Below are 22532 nucleotides of genomic sequence, written 5' to 3' on the forward strand. Positions count from 1 at the left end.
TTTAATGTCTCAGCTAAAGTACGGCTCCCCCAGCACTGCCCTGGAGCGTCAGTTTAGATGATATCATTTCTAAATCATGAGATGAGAAATGGGGCAATGATGCATCAAAAGTCTTCCAACACTCACTATCAATGCATGCCTACAAATATTGGCTAATAGAGAGAAAACAACCAACCGCTGGCTGGGGAACCGTCCCTCAGTTGAAGAACAAAATTGGAATAAACCACTTCAAGAGAGGGATGGAATTGTGAAAATTGGCAGGAGAAAAAATGCTGAATTTGGAATTTCTTGAACCTTTTGGCCGACAAGGTTAATCAGCATTTAAAACTGGATGCAGATCCCATTATTAATGCTATTTCTATATCAATAGAAACAATATTACAAAATGTGTTAAAAAATACAACAAGTGAAGAAATGTTCTTTATTAGGTGGCAGTTCTGTAAATCTGCTTTATAACAACCATTTTAAAGTATTTATCATTAAATTAAAGTATCTGAGTATTCAAACTGGTTCAAAAGATCTTTCTGTTTTGGGACTAATTCATGCCTCACAATATCCATGAAAATAAAGCAGGAAATGGCCATCACATGGATTAATTTTTACTGCTGCCGTGAAACCTAAGCATCATAATTGAAACATTTAACAAAAAAGCTGAATGGAAACATTTGCTTCCCTAGGTTTACATTTTTATACACTACTTATATTTATTGAACAATTACAGTCTCAAAAATATAAATGTTTTATATAAACATCCATCATAAAGACATACTTAGCTCTTTGGATCAAACTTGCTGTCCTTGTGATTTTTATCATACTGAATAGGACACAGGTGGACCTGCTCCCCTCACCTGTCGTGCTCACTGATTAAGTACTTGACTCGCAGTTGTAAGCTTTAATGGCTAGTTTTCGAAATAGTGGGATTTTAAGTGAACCAAATACTCAAAGAACTGATATTCCACTTAACAGACCCAGCTTCACCATTGAAACAGAGTCAGTCAGTGGAGTCATTTTGGTGGTAAAATGCCAAATGCGCTTACCTGGCCACAAAATACACAGTAAATTCACTTCACAGTATAATTTATGAAGCTCGTTGAGACATCTCAACGACATGATAAGGCGCTATGTCAAATGCAAGGATTATTATTATCATCATCACATGGATTGCAAATGTGACTCAATGTTAATTTCAATCAAGGTTTAGGATTTGATTTGGAATGGTTGTGAAAAATAGCCAACTATCATAAATAAAATGGGAATGAAAGGGCTTCTACAATTTAAATGAACCTAAGTATGGAGGGGAGGGCGGGCACACATTCCATTGTCATTTAAATATCAGATTCACATTAGCACACTGTTAACATGGATGTAAAGTGGTCTTTCATATACAAAAAAATGCAACACATTCTTTTACTACTCTGCAAATGTTTTTATAATACTAATCATCATCAAATCTGATCTTTGTTCCTTGGAATGCCTGTATCTGGGCCTGAGCTTTTCGTCTTTTACTTGCTTCCCACGAGGGATGAAGGGATTGCGGGGTTCTTGAGGTCATAACTCCAGGCCTCTCACGAGCCCCACCTCGAGCTGGCAGGTGCTTGTTCGGTGGGTTTCTCTGTACAACTGCTGTGCAGGCAAAAGATACAAAACCAAATTCATGTGAGAATTAGGAGGTCATAGCAGCAATCAGGGTTTGTACATTCACAATTAATAATATCATTTACCCAATGGAGACTTTGGGCAGTTCAAAGTTACACAAGGTAGAATGCAGGAGAATCTTTAAGATATGGCACATTTCCACTTTCCCAAGAACATGAACTGAAATCCATAATGCCAACCCTGATGCCTCACTGTGCTAACTTTACTCCATCATCTCCTCAATGCTTATAATACAGCCAAATCACTGCTCAATTGATCTACATTAGTTTAACTTGAGTTGTGGGATGGGAAGGAGGGGGGGTTAAGAATAATTAATACCTGAGATAATTTCCCCCCCCAAATGAGTCAATGACATCTAAACAGGGCTCTGATTAGACCAGTAAAAGCACCATCAACGTAAACAGTGTGTTCTGCAAGGAATCCTCTGTACATTCAGCAAAGTTGAGACTTTGCGACATGCAGGGTTTCTCAAATTACCGCCCCATCTCCAACCTCTCTTTCCAAGGTCCTGGAATGAGTCGTTGCTTCCCAGCTTCACTCCTTCCTCTCCCGCCACTCCCCTCACAAACCCCTCCAATCGGGTTTCTGTGCTGCTCACAGCACAGATACAACTTTGGTCAAAGTGACCAATGACATTTTGTCCATCTCTGACTAGAGCTCTGTCTGTCTCCACATCCTCCTTGACCTCTCCGCTACCTTCGATAATGTTGACCACTCTATCCTCCTCACCGCCTCTCCTCTCACTTCTGTCCTTGAGTGGTTCAGATCCTACCTCTCAGTCGCTCCACTCTGTCCTTGGCCTCTCCTCTTCAATATCTACATGCTCCCTTTTGGTGACATCATTTGCAGAGATGGGGTCAACTTCCACATGTATGTAGATGACACCCAACTCTATCTCTCTGCCTCCAGCCTAGACTCCAGGGCTGCGCTGACAAAATGTCTGTCAGACATCAAGTCCTGGATGAGAGCTAACTTTTTACAGTTGAACGTCAAGAAGACCGAGGCCCTCCTGATTGGCTCCCATCAGCACTTCCAAATCTCAGGCTGTGTCAGCATCAACATCCAAGGATGCACACTCCACCTCACCAAGCCAGTCAGAAACCTTGGGGTCTTGGCTGACCCTCAACTGTCCTTTTTACCCCACATCTGGGCCATGATCTGCTTTGCCTTCCCCCACCTCCGCAACATCACCCAGCTCCATCACTGCCTCACCCCTCAGGCCACCAAAACCCTCATTCATGCATTTAACATATCTAGGATCGACTACGCCAACTCCCTGCTTGTCGGCCTTCCCAACTCTTCCCTTCACAAGCTGCAGATCATCCAGAACTCTGCAGCTTGTGTCCTCTCCCGCACCAGGCTCCACGACACCATCACACCCACCCTTGCCCGGCTCCTCTGGCTTCCCATCCCCCAGAGGATAGATTTAAAAATCCTCGTTCTCGCCTCCAAGGCTCTCCAAGGCCTTGCCCCTCCCTATCTCTGTACTCAGTTTAACAGATGCTGAACGGAACCATGATGCGAGTTGGCCAAAAGAGAACCCACCTGCTCTGTTGAACTTGGTGTTTGTTTGGTGACTCCTGAGAAAACAGAAAAAAAAGTTTGCAACATTTTGTATCATACCAGTGTAAAAACAACACTCACCTTTTAAGCACTTCCTTTTAGTTTCCAGATTAAAAACAGCTGGATCCTTCATTCTTTTTACAGCTTAATTAACGCACACAAACTATGTCCTGAAACTGACATGAAACATAGCTCTTATTTACCTCTTCAGCTCAGCAGCTTTTGAACTCAGATTAGTACAGAAAACAGACTCAAGCTTTATCCTTTTAGAGGTGTTCTTGTTTTTATCAGCAGTGCCAGAGGCAGCAATGTTTGCTTTCCTCACACTGCTGAATGCAGTTTTCTTTCCTTGTTCCTCGGTGTTGATTTCAGAGTCAGTGTCGCCTTCTTGTTTCTTCTTCTTTGTTCTCTTCACTTTTCCGATAAAGAAATCATCCAATGAAGAATCATCATCGCTGGATGACTGATTATAAAATCTCTCCTCAGTACTATCATCAAAATATTCCTTTTCTTCATCACTGGAGCTCTCTAAGTTATTGGTGATGTCCAAATTAATGGTATTGTCTTCAACAGACTTGGTTGGTTGTGTTTCAGCGGCAACTTGCGGTTCTTTTAGTGTCTGGGATGATATTGACCTGTTTTCTTCTCCCACTTCCTGAGACATTGTTGATTCTTTTGCAGCTTGAGGTACAGAATTGCTATCCTTATCCCGGTTTTCTCTATTCAGAGTTTCCAGTTCACATTTCCTCTCTTTAATTGCAAGGATTTGTTCCCCAGCTGTTGTTACGGTTTCCCCATCTGCAAGCTTGGTTGGCTTCACCTTGGTTGCTTCATTGGGTGAAACTAGTTGCTGTTCTGCCTGTTGTACCGGTTCCTTTACCACATCAGGCTTATTGCACGAGTCTTGCTCTTTTTCTTTTTGCTGATGCCGAGAATCTTTGAATGCATCTACAGCAACTGCAAGAAAACAAGGAAAATCTTCAGTTAAACTCCAATCAAGTACATTTGTTGCTTATCTTACCCTACATTCGTTTTTTCCCAGTTTCTAGATGTAATATTTGTATGAGCCAGTTGAAAATGCAGAAGACATTTGTTTATGGGTCTGCTCACTTCAACATAGAAACAGGAGTAGGCCATTTAGCCCCTCAAGCTTGTTCTGCTATTCTACATGATCATGGCTGATCTGTACCTCAATTCCAATTACCTGCCCTTGCCCCGTATCCCTTGATATTCTGACCCAACAAATATCTATCCAGTTTATCCCCCCCGATCATCTGTCTCACTACTTCTTCGTACCTCACAACCAAAACAGCTGAAACCCTCGTCCAGGCCTTCATCACTTCCAGGCTGGACGATTCCAATGCCCTCCTCGTTGGTCTCCCCAGCTCCATCATACACAAGATTCAACTAATTCAAAACTCTGCCTCTAGGATACTAACCCATACAAAAGTCTGTACCCCCATCACACCAGTCCTTGCCAGGATCCACTGGATCCCAACCATTAAATGGATTGATTTCAAGATCCTTTTACTCGTTTTCAAATCCCTTCATACCCTCACAATTCCCTACCTATCCTACCTGCTTACCCCCACTCCACTACCCACTTCCTCCACTCGACTGGCTCGCGCCTCCTGTTTGACCCTCATCACCTCCGCTCCCCATTGGTGGCCGTGCCTTCTGCCACTACGCCCAGAAACTCTGGAACCGTCTTCCTCAACCCCTCTGCCTTAACCCCCTCATTCTCCATCTTCAAATCTCACCTAAAGATCTTCCTTTTTTGATCGTGCTTACGGTCACCTCCCCCCTCCCTCTCCCCCTGGCTCGGTGTCAGACTCCGCCACTGTCAAGTATTCGGGGATACTGCCCCGCGCGAAGGGCGCTATATAAATGCAAGTTGTTGTTGTTCTCCTTTGCTGGGGTACACTTCAATGAGTGTTGACAATCTTTAGTACTTTGCTGAAGTGGCCACTGTTCTGTGGTCAGCAGAGACAGTGATTGTCACCAAGCTGTAATAATAATAATAATAAACCTTGCATTTGATATAGCGCTTTTGACGTCTCAAAGCACTTACTGCAAAGTGAATTGACTGTATGTTTGTGGGCGAAACACAGTAGTCAACTGCGCACAGCAGTGTCCCACAACCTGTTGTGGATTTATGTGACCAATTTATTCTTGTTTTTTTCTTGTAGGGATTACTATCAGGCGTGTGGAGTAAGCAGACTATTCAACTATTGGGCCACCAAAACTGCACCCAATTTTGTCCTCACCCAAAGCTTTCATATATGGATTTTCCAATAAAAGATTGTTATGAAAAATAGCAATTATGCATTTATTTCTGAACCATAGATTTAACATTTTTCCTCAAATCTTAAAGGTTCTTTGAAAGTTATGAACAGGATAAAATAAAAACAGGACCTTATCCAACTTTAATCTTGTTCACAGTATCATAATAGAATAGGACTTAAAAACAAAACACTGCATAATAAAGATGAAGGTCTCTGAAGTGGACAGATTAAGTGGGTTAATTCTTTTATTGCAGATATTTTAGTGTGAAGTGAAGCAGTATTTTGGGGGGAAATGAGAAAATATTTTTATGGTGCATGAACCTACTCATTATGAGAACATACAGATGATGGATTCATAGAATCATAGAATCTTACAGCACAGGAGGCATTCAGCCCATTGTACCTGTGCCGACTCTTTGAAAGAGCTACCCAACAAGTTCCACTCCCTGCTCTTGCCCTGCAAATTTTTCCTGGAATGAGGTACTTAAAAAGATATCACAATCCAGAAAGTGATGTGATATACAAGACAAAAGCTGTTTTTGTGAAACCAAGCCCCCACTCAATCTTCCACAGTACTCGCAAGCCCAACCTTCCATATCTGTGCAGATAAATGTCTTACACAAGAACTATGGCATTGCATTGCGCGTGACCTCTTGGATCAGTCATCTGTAAGTTTGTGTATCCATAGTTGGAGATAAAATGATAAAGATTCACTTAGCCAAACAGCCTACTGAAATACTCTCAACATAAGAGAAGGAAACAAACCACTCAATACCACAACATGCCATCTTATCAGTGAAACATAAACTGTTGCTTCTTGACAGACCATCACTCCACATTTAGGGTGAAACAGAATGCTCCCTCCTCTCTCTATTCTCTCTATGTGGAGTCCTGTAGCTCAGTGGTTAGAGCACTCGCTTTGCAAGTGAGAGACCTGAGTTCAATTCCAGGCAGGGTGAAACCTTGGGCAAGTTTTCTTACTCCACACACCTAATAATCCCTCCAAAACCAAAAACAATAATAAATTGGTCATTTTCAATCTACGACTGTTTGTGGGACACTGCTGTGCACAATTGGCTGCCGCGTTCGCCCACAAATATACAGTCAATTCACTTTACAGTGTGTTCTGTGAAGCGCTTTGGGATGTCCTCCTGACATGAAAAGCGCTATATCAAATGCAAGGATTATTATTATTATTATTATTATTCCTTGTCAGCTTTGCGTAGTCCAACAATTGAGGAGCATTAGGCTACTCCTCCTGTTCCAAACCCACAGCAATGTTTAGGTGGTAGAAATACACAACACAGCCAACCCCGCCTCTTCCATTACATAATTATATGAGTTACAACCTTGTACTGTTGTAGCCAAGAATGTTTGGAATTCTCACTCAAGGCAGACAAGGAGGCTCTCCTGGTGGACGATTTGTTTTATATAGGAGTCAGCTTTGCTCAGACAGCAACACTCACTGCAGATAAGCTGTAATCTTTGCCTACTTCAGAGTAATTCATTGAGATGTTTTGTCCCGATGAGACACTACATGAAAGCCAAGTACGTTACGCTCATTTATTTTAGGATCCATCGGAACTCAGAAATGTATTGAGCAATTGTATTGTATGCGTTGCCTTTTACACTGTATTTGAAAAAGATTCAACCTGTATCGAACTCTTCCCAGCAAGACAAAAAAACTTGTGGTTTTTCTTAATGCGTAATTATTTTATAACTTGTTTTTCCAAAAATGTAAACTGTTGTGGGGAGCCAAATACAGCTTTTTCAGTATTCTGTAACATCAAAAAGAGAATATTCCAATTTCACAGAACCTTCCCTTTAATGAACTGCCAAAACTTAATGCATGTTTTTATTTCACTTCTAAAATGACGACCGACTGACTTTGATATGATCCAGACCATCTCACTATCCTTGTGACTGTATGGATGGTTGATGCTGTAATATCATCAGTGTGAGAAGTTAAGAGGTCACAAAAAAAGTATCAAGTTTTAAAATAGGTTTGGCTTGGGGATGGGTGGCACAGTGGGTGAAAGTCACCAATCTCTGCTGAATATTAAGGCCGCTACACAAGTCCTATAATAACAACAATAATAATTCTTACATTTGATATAGCCCTTATCATGTCTTTGAGACATCTCAAGCGCTTCACAGAATATACTGTAACGTGGATTAACTGTATATTTTCTGGGGCAGATCTACAGCACAAGTCTGCTCTGCATTCAGCAAGGAGTTGTCAATCTCACCTGGATGAAGAGTGGACAAAAAATGCAAAGTTGGAGGTGGCAATTTCTATACATTCAATGTAGGGTGGATTTCAATGTGTCAGGCTGAATGGTAGCACTATTGCCTGAGTCAAAAATTTGTGGGTTCAAGCCCCATGTCATGAATTTGAGCTCACATAGTTTGAAGTTGAAATTCAAAAGCATTGCTTGGGAATGTGCAAATTGTCCGAGGTGCCATCCTTTGGATGAGGTATGTTGTGGTATGGTCGTTTATGGAACATTTTTGTGGGCAAATTGTTTGCCACATTTGCCCACAAAATATATAGTTACTACGTTTTACAGCAAATTCTGTGAAGCTAGGCTATATGTAAAATAGGAGTGCTTGACAAGGATACTGGGTTCAATGATAATAGGTTTTATTCCTTAGAAATGACTGGAGGCTCTGATAGATAGAAAAATTAGTGCTGCTCGCAGGTGCAAGAATGATCAGCACTCAAACATAAGGATGAACAAGCTGAGTTTCTAAGATATTAGCTTACAAATGTAGACCTCGTATCTCCAATTTAAATGTAAATAATTAAGAACATTTAACTTTTTGACAGTTGTTTTGTCTTACCTTTAATAGCCGCAATTTTCTTGCTCACCAGTGGATGGGATGCTAATCGTGCAATTGCCCGCTCGGTCACTGTGCAGTTAGGCTGCAAAGAAAAAATACACAAGTTGACATCTACAATCTGTTTAAGGCATTAATCGCTGTGGTATTCCTAGGTTATTGGAAGCTAGTTTATCCCATGGCTAATGAATTCAAACTTAATAACAGGAATTTATAATGTTGTATATAATAGGGTTTCAGCACAGTGATTAGAGTTAGGGAACAGATACTGTGAAACATATTGATGATGATGATGATGATGATGGTGGTTTAGAAGGCCCTTGTGTTGGCTTGCCAAAATTGACTCAGAGTCAGAAGGTCATGGGTTCAAAGCCCATATCAGTACTTGAGTTCATAGTCCAAGCTGACACACCAATTCAGAACTGGGTGATGTGCTTTATTGTAGGAGGTACTGTCGTATGGAAACGAGTTAAACTGAGGTCTGGCTTCAAAAAACGTTCACAATGTGAGTAAATTGCTGTAAAGTGCTTTGAATGTATACAGTGTTAAAAACCACAGTGCCACATGTCTGCCCATTTTACCAGTCTTTCTATGTCCATTTTAAAGCTTCTAGAATTGAACAAATTCAGTCTTAACTTTGAAGATGAAGATGTTTTTTGTTACTTCCTAAAAGAACTTGCCCAAAAGTGGCTTCAAAATTAAGGCCGTGTTTCATAATTTGCCAAATTCTGGATTCTCTGAAATGCTACATAAATACAATAAATCCAGACCCAGATGGAATTTCTCCGCACGTATGGGGCTGTAGGATCCACATTCCTATGTCTTTTCAACTGCAATTCAAATACTTAAAACAAGATGTTCTTTAAATGGTGCAATCATTTGGCAAAGTTGGAGAGTATATTAACAGTTGTGAAATTGCACAATAGTGACATCTGTTGAAAATATAACCACTTTTGTCAAGGTACATATTTGTTCTAAATGCCTCTTTTTTCTGCTCACAAGAGAAAAACAAAGAAAGTGTTATCTTATATTTTAAGTGACAAAGCAAATGTACCAGGAGAATTGTTAACACAAGCAGCNAAAAAGGAATGATCCATCTGTTTGTTGTTTAAACTTACCCCATGGGTACACTGAACACTAGAATTTCAAAATAATCTTCGGCTTTTTCATGGAGTTGGGGAAACCTGAGGGGTGGATTGGAGTGGGGTGGGTGATACAACATTACCAAAAGCATTGTCAAAAGATAGGTCTTAATGTGGGCTTTGAAGGTGGGGAGAGAAGGGCAAGGCAGAGGCACTCCAAGGATGACATATCTGGGGAGCAATAACTGTAATCTCCCCCCAAAAGGATAGCATAGTCAGGGAGGGGACATGAAGCACAGTGGAGAGTGGCCGGGGCAGCAAGGTCGCTGGAGGTCGGGTAGTTTGAAACCGTGGAGGAAATTGAGAACGAGAATCTTGAATTCGATCCACTGGGGGATGGGAGCAGCAGGCTGAGGTAGTGGGCTTAGAGAGGGAGGTGATGGGCTGTGGAGTTCTGAATGGTCAGTAGCCTGGGAGTCTGGTGAGCAGGGCATTTCAATAGTTGAGCCCATACGTAAAGCAGGCATGAATGAGATTGGAGGAGCTAGAAGAGGGAGTTGGAAAGGAATGAGCAAAGCTGGGAGGCGATGACTTGTTCCAGCACCTTTGAGGGAAGAGCGGGTTGGAGTTAATACTAATAATAATCCTTGCATTTGATATAGCACCTTACTGGGTCTTCGAGACATCTCAAAGCGCTTCACAGAATATACTGTAAAGTGAAAACAAAAACAGAAGTCGCTGGGAACACTCAGCAGGTCAGGCAGCATCTATGGAGAAAGGAAAGTGAGTCAATGTTTCGGGTCCATGACCCTTCATCAGAACGGAGGACCTGGAGAACTTTGTTAGAACGAAGAACGGAGGTCGTGGACCTGAAACGTTGACTCACTTTTCTTTCTCCATAGATGCTGCCTGACCTGCTGAGTGTTCCCAGCGACTTCTGTTTTTGTTTTCAGATTTCCAGCATCTGCAGTATTTTGTGTTTTGTTTTATACTGTAAAGTGAATTGACTGTATATTTTGTGTTCAAAATAATAAGTTGAATACTATATCATACTTTTTACATATGCGTAATCCTAAACCCTTACACTGCAGCATCTTCAAGGCTACAGGGATAACATTCAGGACCTGCAGGAATTGCAAAAGACGTGGCCCGTGGAGTAAACAAATTCTGGATTTCTATCCTCTGCCGACATGAACTAGTCGTTATTTACACAACTCACTGAGGGTCTCTGCAGGCGGTGCTGTTACTGCAAGAATATAACAATTTTACACCATCAAAAAAGCCTGGACCACTCCATTCCCACGATCTTTCTCCCATCCTACCTCTCGACACATGTACATTGGAGGAATCGTTTGCAACCAGACAGGAAACAGCATCTGCTCTGGAAGAGCGCCCTGTAGATATGGCTGTTCTGACCAGACAAGCCATTTCGGCCAAGGTAGTGGGGGGAGAGTCCGTTACGGCTTTAAAACAATTAAGATATGGGTGAGGAAAATAGAAATGAAAAAGTATTTTGATGCGGGTTGGAGAAAAGAACTTTGAAGTTCAAAAATTTTATTATTAATAATAATCCTTGCATTTGACTTAGCACCTTATCACTTCGAGATAATAATAATAACCTATGGATTTGACATAGCATCACATCACTTCGAGATAATAATAATAATAATCCTTGCATTTGACGTAGCACCTTATCTTGTCGTCGAGATGTGTCAAAACTCTTCACAGGATAAACTATAAAGTGTATTGACAATTCTGTGGGCAAAACAGAGTAACCAGTTGCGCACAGCAGTGTCCCAAAAACAGCCATGGAGTGAGTGAACACTTTTATTTGGCAGATTTGTTCACCAGACACCAAGAGAAACTCCCTTCTCTTTTCGAATAGTGCCATGGGATCTTTAATGGTCACCTGAACAGGCAAACGGGACGTAGGTTTAATATCTCAATCGAAGGACGGCACCTCAAACAATGTGACACACCCCAGCACTGCATGGGAGCATCACCTTTTAGACTATATAATTCCAAGTCCTGATGTAAAACTTGAACCCATAACCTTCTTCCACAAATCAATATCCTCCCTTTCAAAAATCTCCTAAAAAAAAACATTCTTTGGTCGTGCATTCCATAATCTCTAAATTTTGGTCCATTTCTTGCCCAGTATCTACTTTCAATTGTCCTTTTACACAATTGGTTCTATACAGAGGCAAAATATTATTTTATGAAACTGAAGATGGCGGAAATTACTTCTGAGGTAGAAGATTGTACAGACACTGTACAATCCTATTTGCTAAACTGAAAGTGAATACACAAAGACTTCACATTCACATGGGCTTGATAAACTCTTCGAAAAGAGAAGTCAGTTTCTCTCTTTCCCCCCCCCCGGTCATGGAATTAAATTCTTTGGATCAATTAACAACCATGTTCCCAAAACAGCTCAGGTTTGAGCCCTTAGGCTGCAGATTCCAGACACTGCTTTTATTTTATGTAATGTGTTGAGGATTTGGTGCCAGTGACTTTCAGTTTCTGTGGAAAAATACTAAATTCTGGACAAGTCTGAAGAGATGTTTTACTGTTGTCCTATCAATGAGTGTCAGCTCTAAAACCATACCCCAGAAATGCATTTTTCTCATCACTTCTAGATCTTAGTGAAAGTACCTCAAATCTATCTTTAAGAGAAGTGTCTGCATTTTAAATTTTCCAGATGGATTTCAACTGACAACAATTACCTGAGTCAAGAATTTCTACCAGTTAGAAATACTACTATAACCTTTTGCCAGCATCAACAACTGAGAATTCTGGCTCAATTCTCATTTCAGTTCTCCATATAATTCTGGAATCCTGTAGCTCAGTGGTTAGAGCACTCGCCTCGCAAGTGAGAGACCTGGGTTCGATTGCCGGCAGGGCGAAACCTTGGGCAAGGTTCCTTACTCCACACGCCTGATGATAATCTCTCAAGAAAATAAAAAAAAATAACACTCAGGTCACTCAATCCACGACTGTTTGGGGGGCACTGCTGTGCGCAATTGGCTGCCGCGTTTCGCCCACAAATATACAGTCAATTCACTTTACAGTATATTCTGTGAAGCGCTTTGAGAAGTCTAGAAGACGTGATAAGGCGCTATATCAAATGCAAGGATTATTATTATTATTATAATTGAGTCCTGGTCTTTGGGTCGTGATATATTGCGCACATACAGCACAGCAAAGTCTGCACTAGCCACTAACCTATATCCTGAGGCAAACGTACAATTGGTTATGTTTTTCTAACATAAAACTTCTGGGTGTTTAAAGAATTTATTTTGTTCTGTACTCAGATGATCCTTTAAATAACTAAGATGCAATGAATATGATGTTTTTTTTACCTGCAATACACTTCATGCAGTTATTGTGAACCACTGTCTGCTCCACAGTGCTTGGCCAGACTGCCACAACCTGGTCATAATCATACCAATTAAGAACGTCTTGCTTGAAGCAGCAGGTACAATTGCAGGTACCTGGTAACACCACAGACTTGGTAGTAATGAACCTTCTGACTGAAGCTACTGGTTTCTATAGCAATTCCAAACAGTTATAATGTTTCCTACATGGGTGGAGAAATGCTACCCCACTGAACAAATAATTTGATTCTTGCACCCACTGGACACAAGAGGATGAATTCCAGTGGTGACGGAAACATTACACTGCAGTTACCGCAATTTCAGGAGGGTGGTTCAGATTAACAGAAGCAGCGCAAGAGGAAAGGAAACTTCCTACATCCTTTTCAAGCTCAGCAGGAGAATCCAAGAGTGTCAGGCATGAATGCATCTGGAGGATGGTGCCTTGTGCTGCTCTCCTTGTGTTTCCATAACAAATCCAGTTAACCCAGCTAATGGTTTTCACTTTTTCACTGTTAGAGCAATATTATGACTGGCGTCAGCCTGGCACAATCAGTAGGAATCTCAGTCAGCAGGTTGAGTACATTGAGTTCACAGTCAAGGCTGACAATAATGTTTGCATTTATGTTGAGATGTCTCAAAGTGCTTCACAGGATGCTGTAAAGTGGTGTGACCAAATGTAGTTTGTGGATGAACATGACAGCCAATTTGCACACAGCAATGTTCCATGTACAACCATGAAGTGAATGACAAATTTTACTTTGGGAATTTTGGGACACGACAATGCTGGGGCTGTGCCCCATTGTCGGAGGTTGCATCCTTCAAATGAAATGTTAACCCCAGGCCAAGTCCACCGCTTCAGGTGGATGTTAAAGATCCTATAGCACTACTCAAAAGGAGAAGAGAGTGTCTCCTGGAGCTCCAGTCAAAAATCCCCTAGATTAAAAAAGGGGGTCACTCACTTCATTTGTAGGGCTGCTGTGCATAGATTTGCTGCCATGTTCAACTACAAATACACTTGGCAGAAAACTCTTTTCAGCACTTTAAGACATTTTTCCTAAGGTGCAATATCAATTACAAGGATTACTATTATTATCTGCTTTAAATAAAAGGCTTGATACAAGAATGCTTAGATTGAGACTGACATTCCAGATCAGGGAGAAAAAATGTAATAAGTTCTTTTCAGATATCTCATAGTCCAGGCTGGCACCCCAGTGCAGTATTGGAGGAGCGTTGCTTTTTTGAAGGTGCCATCCAGATGAAAACTTTAAACAGGTCATGTTGACTTATTTTAGAAATGCTTTAACGATCCCATGACCCTATTTAAAAAGAGATGTCAAAGCCAACGATCTCCAGATTAATTGCTCATTCGTCGCATGGCTGTTGTTGTAATTGTACTCTATGCAAAATGGCTGCTGCATTTGGCTAAAACTAAACTGCAACTGATTGAAGTACTTTTGAGAAATTGATGTGATTATGTACTATGAGAATGTAAGTCCCATTTTTCTTGGTATCCGAAGTCTTGATGAGTTGGGAGAGAGTTTTTGGTCCAGCAGAATTATTCAAGACCCTCTTTATGCCAGAACAAAGAATACTGAAGGAATTCTGCAGAGAAGTCTCGAGGTCGGTCGGGGGGTGGGGGGATGGGGAAGGAAGAAGAGGGGTAAGGAAGAGATTCCTTAAGTGCTATTCTCTTACACTATTGTGTTAGGTGGCACTCAGAATTATAAAACAGGGTTAAGGCTGAGGTGGTGGCAATGCTGCCTATTAACCAGAAACTTTGTTCAATTATATACACTTAATCGGAAGAAATACTGGGAGCTTTTAGTGATCTGTTCCAAATAGGATGGAACTTGTACATATTGAATTTGAACGTATGTCATTCCTTCTGATTCTCCCAAACCAAAGCCTATTATCATTTGAAAATATAAGCAGGATGTTACAAGATGATGAATTCTAGTTACCCAAATAAAGTTCAGCTTTTACTGATTCTTTGCTGATTCTGATAAAAGTTTCAACCTACCAACAACCTTGGCCCATCAGTACTACAGGAGCCATAATAAGAAAAACATTTTATTTGTAGGAAAAACAAGAGAACGAATACTGAAAAAGTAATTGGAAAATAACTCGTCATTTTAAGAGGAAAAAAAACTAATAACCCAAAAATAACAAGAATTTGTGTCGAAGCTCCCAGCGGCAAATTTTCAGCTTCTAAATGCTCAATACAATTTGCTGTATTCCTCTTTTTAGCAATCTATTACAAATAGGATAAAAGTGAAAAAGATCAAAATTTGAACAAATTTGTTATTGTCATTGTTCAAGTCGATTTCTCCACTTTTCATTATGTAACTAATAGTAAATGATGAATTTGATCCAAGCAAAACAGTTTCTCTCTCGATATTTTCTTGATTACGGGCAAGTTTGCAACTGTATTGCATTTCTCTTCTCAACTGGCTCCTGAGGGAGCAAAGCTGTTTAACGCCATCGTAAATTTGAAAGATGGTAGCTATCTTGTTTCGTACGTACATACAGCTGTTTTTCACACTAAACTTGGCTTGGCCTCTTTCAGGGACAAGGTGCCAACATTTTATTTTAATAACTTTTCCCCCTCACTTTTAGTGTCAATGCACTCTTTTTTAATAACAAAAAAGCTATCATGTCCTGGTCATTATATTTGCTGGCAATCGTAATTTTCAATATTTTTCTAAAGGGAAACATCTCTAAATGTTGTTACTCATATGCAGCCTTCACAAAAGCACAATGGGGCATAATAGAGCTATTTTCATATCGATAAAACCTTAAACGATTGATGGCTGAAATATGAAAACATCTCGGCTCGTTTTACGTGTATGGAATCCAACTATAATAGGATTCATGCTGTCAGATGTGATCCACATGACAGCTTGCTTTACTTTATCATTGATATGGGAACTGAAAAATTTCACAGCATTTCTATTCGTTTGCTGGCCTGCTCATTCTGTACATTTTCCAAGTTACTTCAAAAGTGGTCTGTTGGCAGGAATTCCACAAAGAAGACAGGAATCCAACCACAGAAAGAATGGATGAGCTTGCAAATATGTCAATGACTTTGAAGTCTTTAAACCAGTGTAATCTTCAGATCCAATCCAAGAATCTATCTAAATGAAAATTGCAATTTTACTTTGGTCCAAAGTTGTGTTATTCAAATCTAACTCTGCTTTCTCCAAATAGCAATGTTTCCCTAGAAAGAGACTTAAACACAATGTTTGTAAAATAAAATAAATGACTGGTGAGAAACAACCTAAACTCACAATTTTCCAACAATAAACAACAAAATAACAAAACTACATTTGTATAGTGTCTTTCATGTCAGGAAGTCCAAAGGCGCTGGACAATCAGTATTCCATTTATATTTCCGAACATAACTTCATCTACTGGTCAGAGGGAGGGAACGTGATCTTTAAGCGTCATTGCTGCAAAACTTGTCTTCGAAGTTCTCAAGCAACAACGCATTCCAGGAATTTGAGGGGGTGGGGGGACCTAGAGTGGGAGATGTGCATAGATTTTGGGGGTGGGGGGCAAGAGTGTGTTGTGGTAGATGTAAAGAGGGCGCTGAGAAGAGTTGGCACCTATAGGTATGGCACAAAGAGATCGGTTGCCCAAGATGCCAGCAACATTTTTTTTGGGGGGGTGGGGAAGGAATGAGAAGAAGAAACCATCCAAGTATATCCACTACATTCAATGAAAACTTTTTTAAAATTCTCATAGATTATATAACAAAATACACAATTCTCGTCTATGGGAATTTGAACACAAAGGCTCACTGCATTCTAATCCATTGTACGATGATCTTCATAAATCAATTTTGTATTGAAAAACTGAGTCCCAAAATGACCTCCCCAAACAATCTGGTTCTTCAGGGGATTTGTTAAAATCACATCTTCCTGTGAATTTTACACAGCAAACACCAAATGCTAAGGTCAAACAACGTGAACCGTGGTTTTCCACAGGTCTATGACGGTAAGAAAAATGTGGTGGGCAAGTGAAAGAACAGCTCTCCCTTTCCAGTCTGCCTTGACCCCCCCTTTACCTCAGCTTTGGGTGACTTCTCCAAGCTGCATTTCATCTCAACTAATCTACACTACAAGGGAAGAAAAGCGCAAATGCTATCAATTTGAAATGAAAACAGGAATTCTTAAAATGCATGAAAGCTGAATCAACATCTCAAACAGGGGGAAAAAAAGGCTCAGTGTTTCAGGAATGTCCCAGAGTCAGAATTGAAACTGTAACAGTGAGCTGCTAACGTAATTTTTTTGTGACTTATCCTCTCCTATCCCAGAGTGATTACCTCCCCCCATCAGCAAGTCCATTGTTTCACTTCTGATTCATACTCAAAATTGTAACGTATTTTTCCTTTTCAGGTGGCGATTGACCTGCTGTCCATTTTAGTAATAATAATAATAATCCTTGCATTTGATATAGCCTCTTATCAAGTCTTCGAGAGACTCAAAGCACTTCACAAAATATACTGTAAAGCGAATTAACTGTATATTTTGTGGGCGAAACAAGGCAGCAAATGGACTGCAGTGACCAATTTATTATTTTTTTTGAAGCAGTTATTACTCCGGAAAAGCGGTCCACCAATCGACTAACAACTGGGTTCCTACTTACTGCTAAGCAAACAGGGGAATGTGGAGTAAGGAAACTTGCTCAACATTTCGCCCTGCCCAGGAATCAAACTGTCTCTCGCTTGCGAGGAGAGTGCTCTAACCAGTGAGCTATAGGACTGCACATTTGATGATAATCCTCGTGTCATCACATTGGAATGTCTCAACATTTCAGTCTTCTGTTGGGTAGAAGCTGTGTATTTTCTTGGCAAATGTGGCAGCCAATTTGCACACAGCAATGACTCACAAATAGCCATTAAAGAAATGAATGGCCTTTTTTTCTCTGGGCCACACGATCTTTAATGTTCACCAGAACAGACAAGATGTGACCTTGTTTTAACATCTCATCTGAAGGGCAGCACCTCCGACAATGCGGTGCTCGCCCACAACTGCTCGGGATTGTTAGCCTGGACCATTCCTCGAAATCCTGGTGTGGGTTTAAATTCGCAACCTTCTAGCAAGAGGCAAAAATCCCATCATCTGAGTCAGGCTAACACCACACTGTTCTGAAATGTCAACCACGACTAATCCCAATGTGGAGCGTCAGCCACAACCTTCTGACTCAGAAGCGACACACTGAGCCAGGTTGACACACATAGGCAATTAGAAAGTGTTAAACACAGGTCTCCTCTACCTGTTCTGATGGATGTTAATAGATCACATATTATTTGAATAGAGAAATTGATTTTTTTCTGGTATTGTTGCCAACAATCTTGCAGATAAAAAAAAATTGGTCATTGATTTCATAGTTGTTTGTGGGACATTGCTGGGTGCAAATTGGCTGTCGTGCTGGTCTTCAACAATACACAGTCACTGCACTTTACAGTAAATCCTGTGAAGCACTTTGAAATGTTACGATGACGCTGTCACAAATTCAAGGTTTATTATTATCATGATATAAGGCACTTAAAACTTTGCAACCATAGATTTTGTATTGTGATACTAAGGTATCTTGCGATGCAGGTGAGTATTGCTGCAATTAAAATTCAAGCAATACAGTATACTGTTTAGAAGGATGGAATTCACTTTTCATCTGAATTTTGAATGATTTGTAAATTTTTGACTACGACAAATTCAAACAGCCCGAGATTTTGTTTCACTTCCTAAACTACAGACCACCAATTACCTTTGTCCATCATCATTAACTACTGAACTACAAAACTCATTGCACCTTTAAGAAAATCTAATCCAGACGTGGTTAATCCACTCACTTACAGTTTAAAATTCCAACTCGGTGCAATTTTCTTACATACAGAAATTGAGGCACAGAAAAGGGGGGGGAGGGGGTGGAACATTAAAATCTCCTATGGAACTCATGGCAGTGGGATGTGTAACTTAAGAGAATGAACTAAACGGTGAACAAGTACTTCAGTACAATATCAATAATAAACTGAACTAGTGAGTCCTCCCCTCCCAACAAGAAATGAGTTGTAATACCCTTTTCACTGAAGCAGTTTTGTTAGATTGGATGGCATGTAATCGTGGTCACAACATGATGTTACTCTAATCACCACAAGACTGGATAAATACCATTATTTTTCCCTTGAGTGCTAAGGCTGTATCCTGCTACATACATGCAACTAATTCTCATTTCTCAGACTTAACTCGTCATTGTGTACTTTTAGTAAACTCAAAATAATCTCACCATCAAATTCCCTGTAATAAAATGTCAGATGGTTTAGAGGAATTCATGATCTGCAGCTCTATATCTTTTTTTGAAATGTTGAACAATGACTCAGATATATTCCTCTGGATTACTGTCATTCATCCATCTCATTTCTGGTCTTGGGATACATGGATATCTTGTTCGACCCTGAACTGTCCTTTCTCCCCCACATCCATGCCATGACTGGCATTGCCTACCACCACCTCCGCAACATTACCAGACTCCGACACTGCCTCACCCCTCAGGCTGCCGAAACCCTTATCTATGCATTCGTCACATCAAAGTTCGATTATGGAAATTCCCTCCTCATCGGCCTTTCCAACTCTTCCCTTCACAAGCTGCAAAACTCTGCAGCTCGTATACTCTCATGCCAGGCTCCATGACCCCATTGCTCGCACCCTCGCCCGACTCCACTGGCTCCCCATCCCCCAGAGGATCGAGTTCAAGATCTTCGTCCTCACCTTTAAGGCCACCCATGGCCTTGCCCCCTCCTACCTCTGACCTGCTGACTCCCTACCAACCTGCCCGCTCCCTCGTTTCAGCGAGCTCTGACCTGCTCCATGTCTCACGCCCTACCATCGGTGGCCGGGCTTTCAGCCTCTCTGCCCCCACACTCTGGAATCCATCCCACGGTCCCTTTGCCTCGCTTCCTCCCTTGCCTCCTTCAAGGCCAGCCTCAAGACCCTTCTCTTCGACTGTGCTTTTGGTCTCCCTCCCATCTCTCTGCCTTCCCTCACCCCTACACCAGTCCTCCCCCATGCTCGGGCCCCGACACCTGACTGTTCAGCACTTTGGGACGTCCTCCCGACGTGAAATACGCTCTATAAATGTAATTTTGTTGTTGTTGTTGTGGGAGGATGTTGGGATCTGTGGCACAGCTTAACACTGGCAATTGTCAACACAACAGTCATTATGTTTGGAAGCAAAAAGTCATTATGTTTGAAATCCCTTTGAAGTGATTAAGGCACTCTATGAATAAATGCAGTTAATATTAAAGCAAAGTGAGTTGGACAGAAGATCCAAAGTCTCTGCAATTAGCAAAGAGATATTGGAGAAAGAGAATGAGACAGAGAGAGAGAGAGAGAGAGAGAGGAGAGTATATGAGGTGGCAGGTCGAACTTTTATAGAAGAGTACATATAAAATTGTGAAAATCAGTGCAAATACCTTATGTTATAATATAATAATCCTTGCATTTGATATAGAGCCTTATTATCATGTCTTTGCGAAGTCTCAAAGCGTTTCACAGAAGAACAACAACAACTTGCATTTATATAGTAGTTGCATAACTCTGTTCCAAAGAAACAGTACATTTGCCCCCTGGACCCTTGCATTCCTGTTGTGGAAACTAGTTGCATCACAGAGGCTATATGCTTTTAATATACATACTAACGAAAAACAGCAGTTTTCATTTGCGTAACAATGTACACTCATTTTACTTATTCAACAATAATTTTACAGATATAGGCTCAAAAGCATTACAATAGACTCGAGCAGGGAAAAAAAGGATATAAAAGTAAATTATTTTAATGTGTATTTTAGGCTTTTTTTCAAAAAAACTAAGTTATCTTAATATAACATTTTTGCTTTTTTGTTTTCAAGGAGAGACTTAAGGAGGTTCCCATACACTACTTCTGCTTTTATGTAGTTCATCTTAAAATATATACTTTGGGGCATAAAGTAATATACAGTTATGTGGTTTTAATCTGTTTATTGCTGCCCACCATATTCTCAAAAGAAATCTATAATTAGAACCACCCTTTCAATGTAAAGGATACAGCAGTATTCCTTCATAAGGGCAGCAGGGCAACATAAAGTTTCAGCACCTTACTGAACGTTTCCTCTTCAAAAACAAACCAATGCACATGGTAATAATAATACCTGCATTTGACATAGCGCCTTATTATGTCGGAAGGACGTCTCAAAGCACTTCACAGGATTTACTGTGGAATGGAGTGACTGTATATTTGTAGGCAAATGCTAACAAAATACATAGAAACTTGTCAATGCACACACTACTGTGGGGGGAATTCCTTCTCCCTCACCATCCAGCAGATCTGGGTCAATCAGTAAAATTCACTAAGCAGCACTATAGCACACACAAAGTGCCCCTCTGATTTCCTCTGCAACTCAAGAGTGCCATCGCATAGTGACAACCAAGGCACAAACGTCCTTCCTTCTCAGTTCCGAGACCCGTCCGGCACGAAGCATGCTTTATAAATGCAATTTGCTGCTGTTACGACAGATAAAGGGCGACAAACCAAAGCGCAAGAACAAAATGTTCAAAATTCATTACAATCAACTTTCTATTTTAATAGGAAGAACAATTTCCAGAATCCAAATAATTGCATCATTTAGAGGTAAAACAGGGTGCCCCTTGGGCTGAACAGACTGTGCAAAAATAAAGTCTGGTGCGGCAGATCTCCAGTAATCCAACACAGACCTATAGATGTAGACATGTCTTCAACATTGCAAAACAAAGTGCTGACGGGGAGGGTTAATCTAGCTGACATTCCCATTCTATACTACTAAGGTGAGTGTAGCCCCACTGCTTTCAATAAATAATGCGGCAGAAATCATCTTTAAAGAAAAATCATTGCGTTGCAAAAATTATGGAGTGCAAAATCGCTTGCACCTACAAATACACAGTTACTATGTTACAGAAATCTCTAATCACTTTGAGGCGTTTCAACATTTTAAGGAAATTAAGGGAAATTATTGAATAAAAAACAAAAATAAATTAGAAACAAATAGCTAGAAAATTCACCTGATGTTATAACAAGCAATAATAATAATCTTCCTTTATTTTGATGCAGCACATTATCATGTCATCGAGCCATCTCAAAACACTTTACACAAATTTACTGCAAAGTATACCTACCGACTGTGAATTTGTAGGTGAAGGCAGCAGTCAATTTGCACACAACAATGTCCCGCAAACAGTCATGAAGTGAGTGACCAGTTATTTGGGGGAATTGTTGGCCAGGACAATAAACGATAAGTAGAGCTCAATTGTGGGATAAAGCAGGTACTTGATAAAATATTATGTTGTTTCTAATGAGCCGCAAGTCAGACATTTTTTAGTTTTACTTTCATGCCCAGTAAATGCAGAAGTGCTAACTGGCAATTGAGCCCACTTATAATGCAGGTTGGGATTTTATGGATCACAACTATCACCTTTTAACAGGTTTCTGCTGTAGAAAGCTCTCAACACAGTAGCTAGCACCGAGATAAACTCAATGGGCTGACTGAGCACTTTCTGTGTTGTACTTTCTGTGACTCTATAAAATTCCCGGAGGCTTGAGGGTACGCAACGAATGTGGAGGAAGATGAGGCAGTTATTCCTCAGAGATCACAGGCTTTGAAAGCTGGTCAAGTACCAGATCCAGATGCCAAGGCTATTGAGAGGGAGTCAAAAAGG

The 22532-nt window shown here is 40.6% G+C and overlaps 1 protein-coding gene across 2 annotated transcripts in view; it reads right to left on the reverse strand.

Moving 5' to 3' along the window:
* Positions 1-1120: 1120 nt before the first annotated feature.
* srfbp1 (serum response factor binding protein 1) overlaps positions 1121-22532 on the reverse strand; it is a 61926-nt gene continuing 40514 nt past the window's right edge. The window contains exons 4-7 of one of the 2 annotated variants that reach the window (XM_042345690.1): positions 8349-8430; positions 3423-4176; positions 3202-3236; positions 1121-1620 (exon numbers count right to left, since the gene is read on the reverse strand). In XM_042345690.1, the coding sequence (XP_042201624.1) occupies positions 1436-1620; positions 3202-3236; positions 3423-4176; positions 8349-8430 (1056 nt within the window). In that variant the 3' untranslated portion in view covers positions 1121-1435. Of the gene's footprint in view, positions 1624-3201; positions 3237-3422; positions 4177-8348; positions 8431-22532 lie in introns of both variants that reach the window. The other variant, XM_042345689.1, reaches the window with a different exon arrangement.

The sequence above is a fragment of the Callorhinchus milii genome, unplaced genomic scaffold (assembly GCF_018977255.1).
Source record: "Callorhinchus milii isolate IMCB2004 unplaced genomic scaffold, IMCB_Cmil_1.0 Scaffold74, whole genome shotgun sequence".
In the NCBI taxonomy this organism is placed as follows: Eukaryota; Metazoa; Chordata; class Chondrichthyes; order Chimaeriformes; family Callorhinchidae; genus Callorhinchus; species Callorhinchus milii.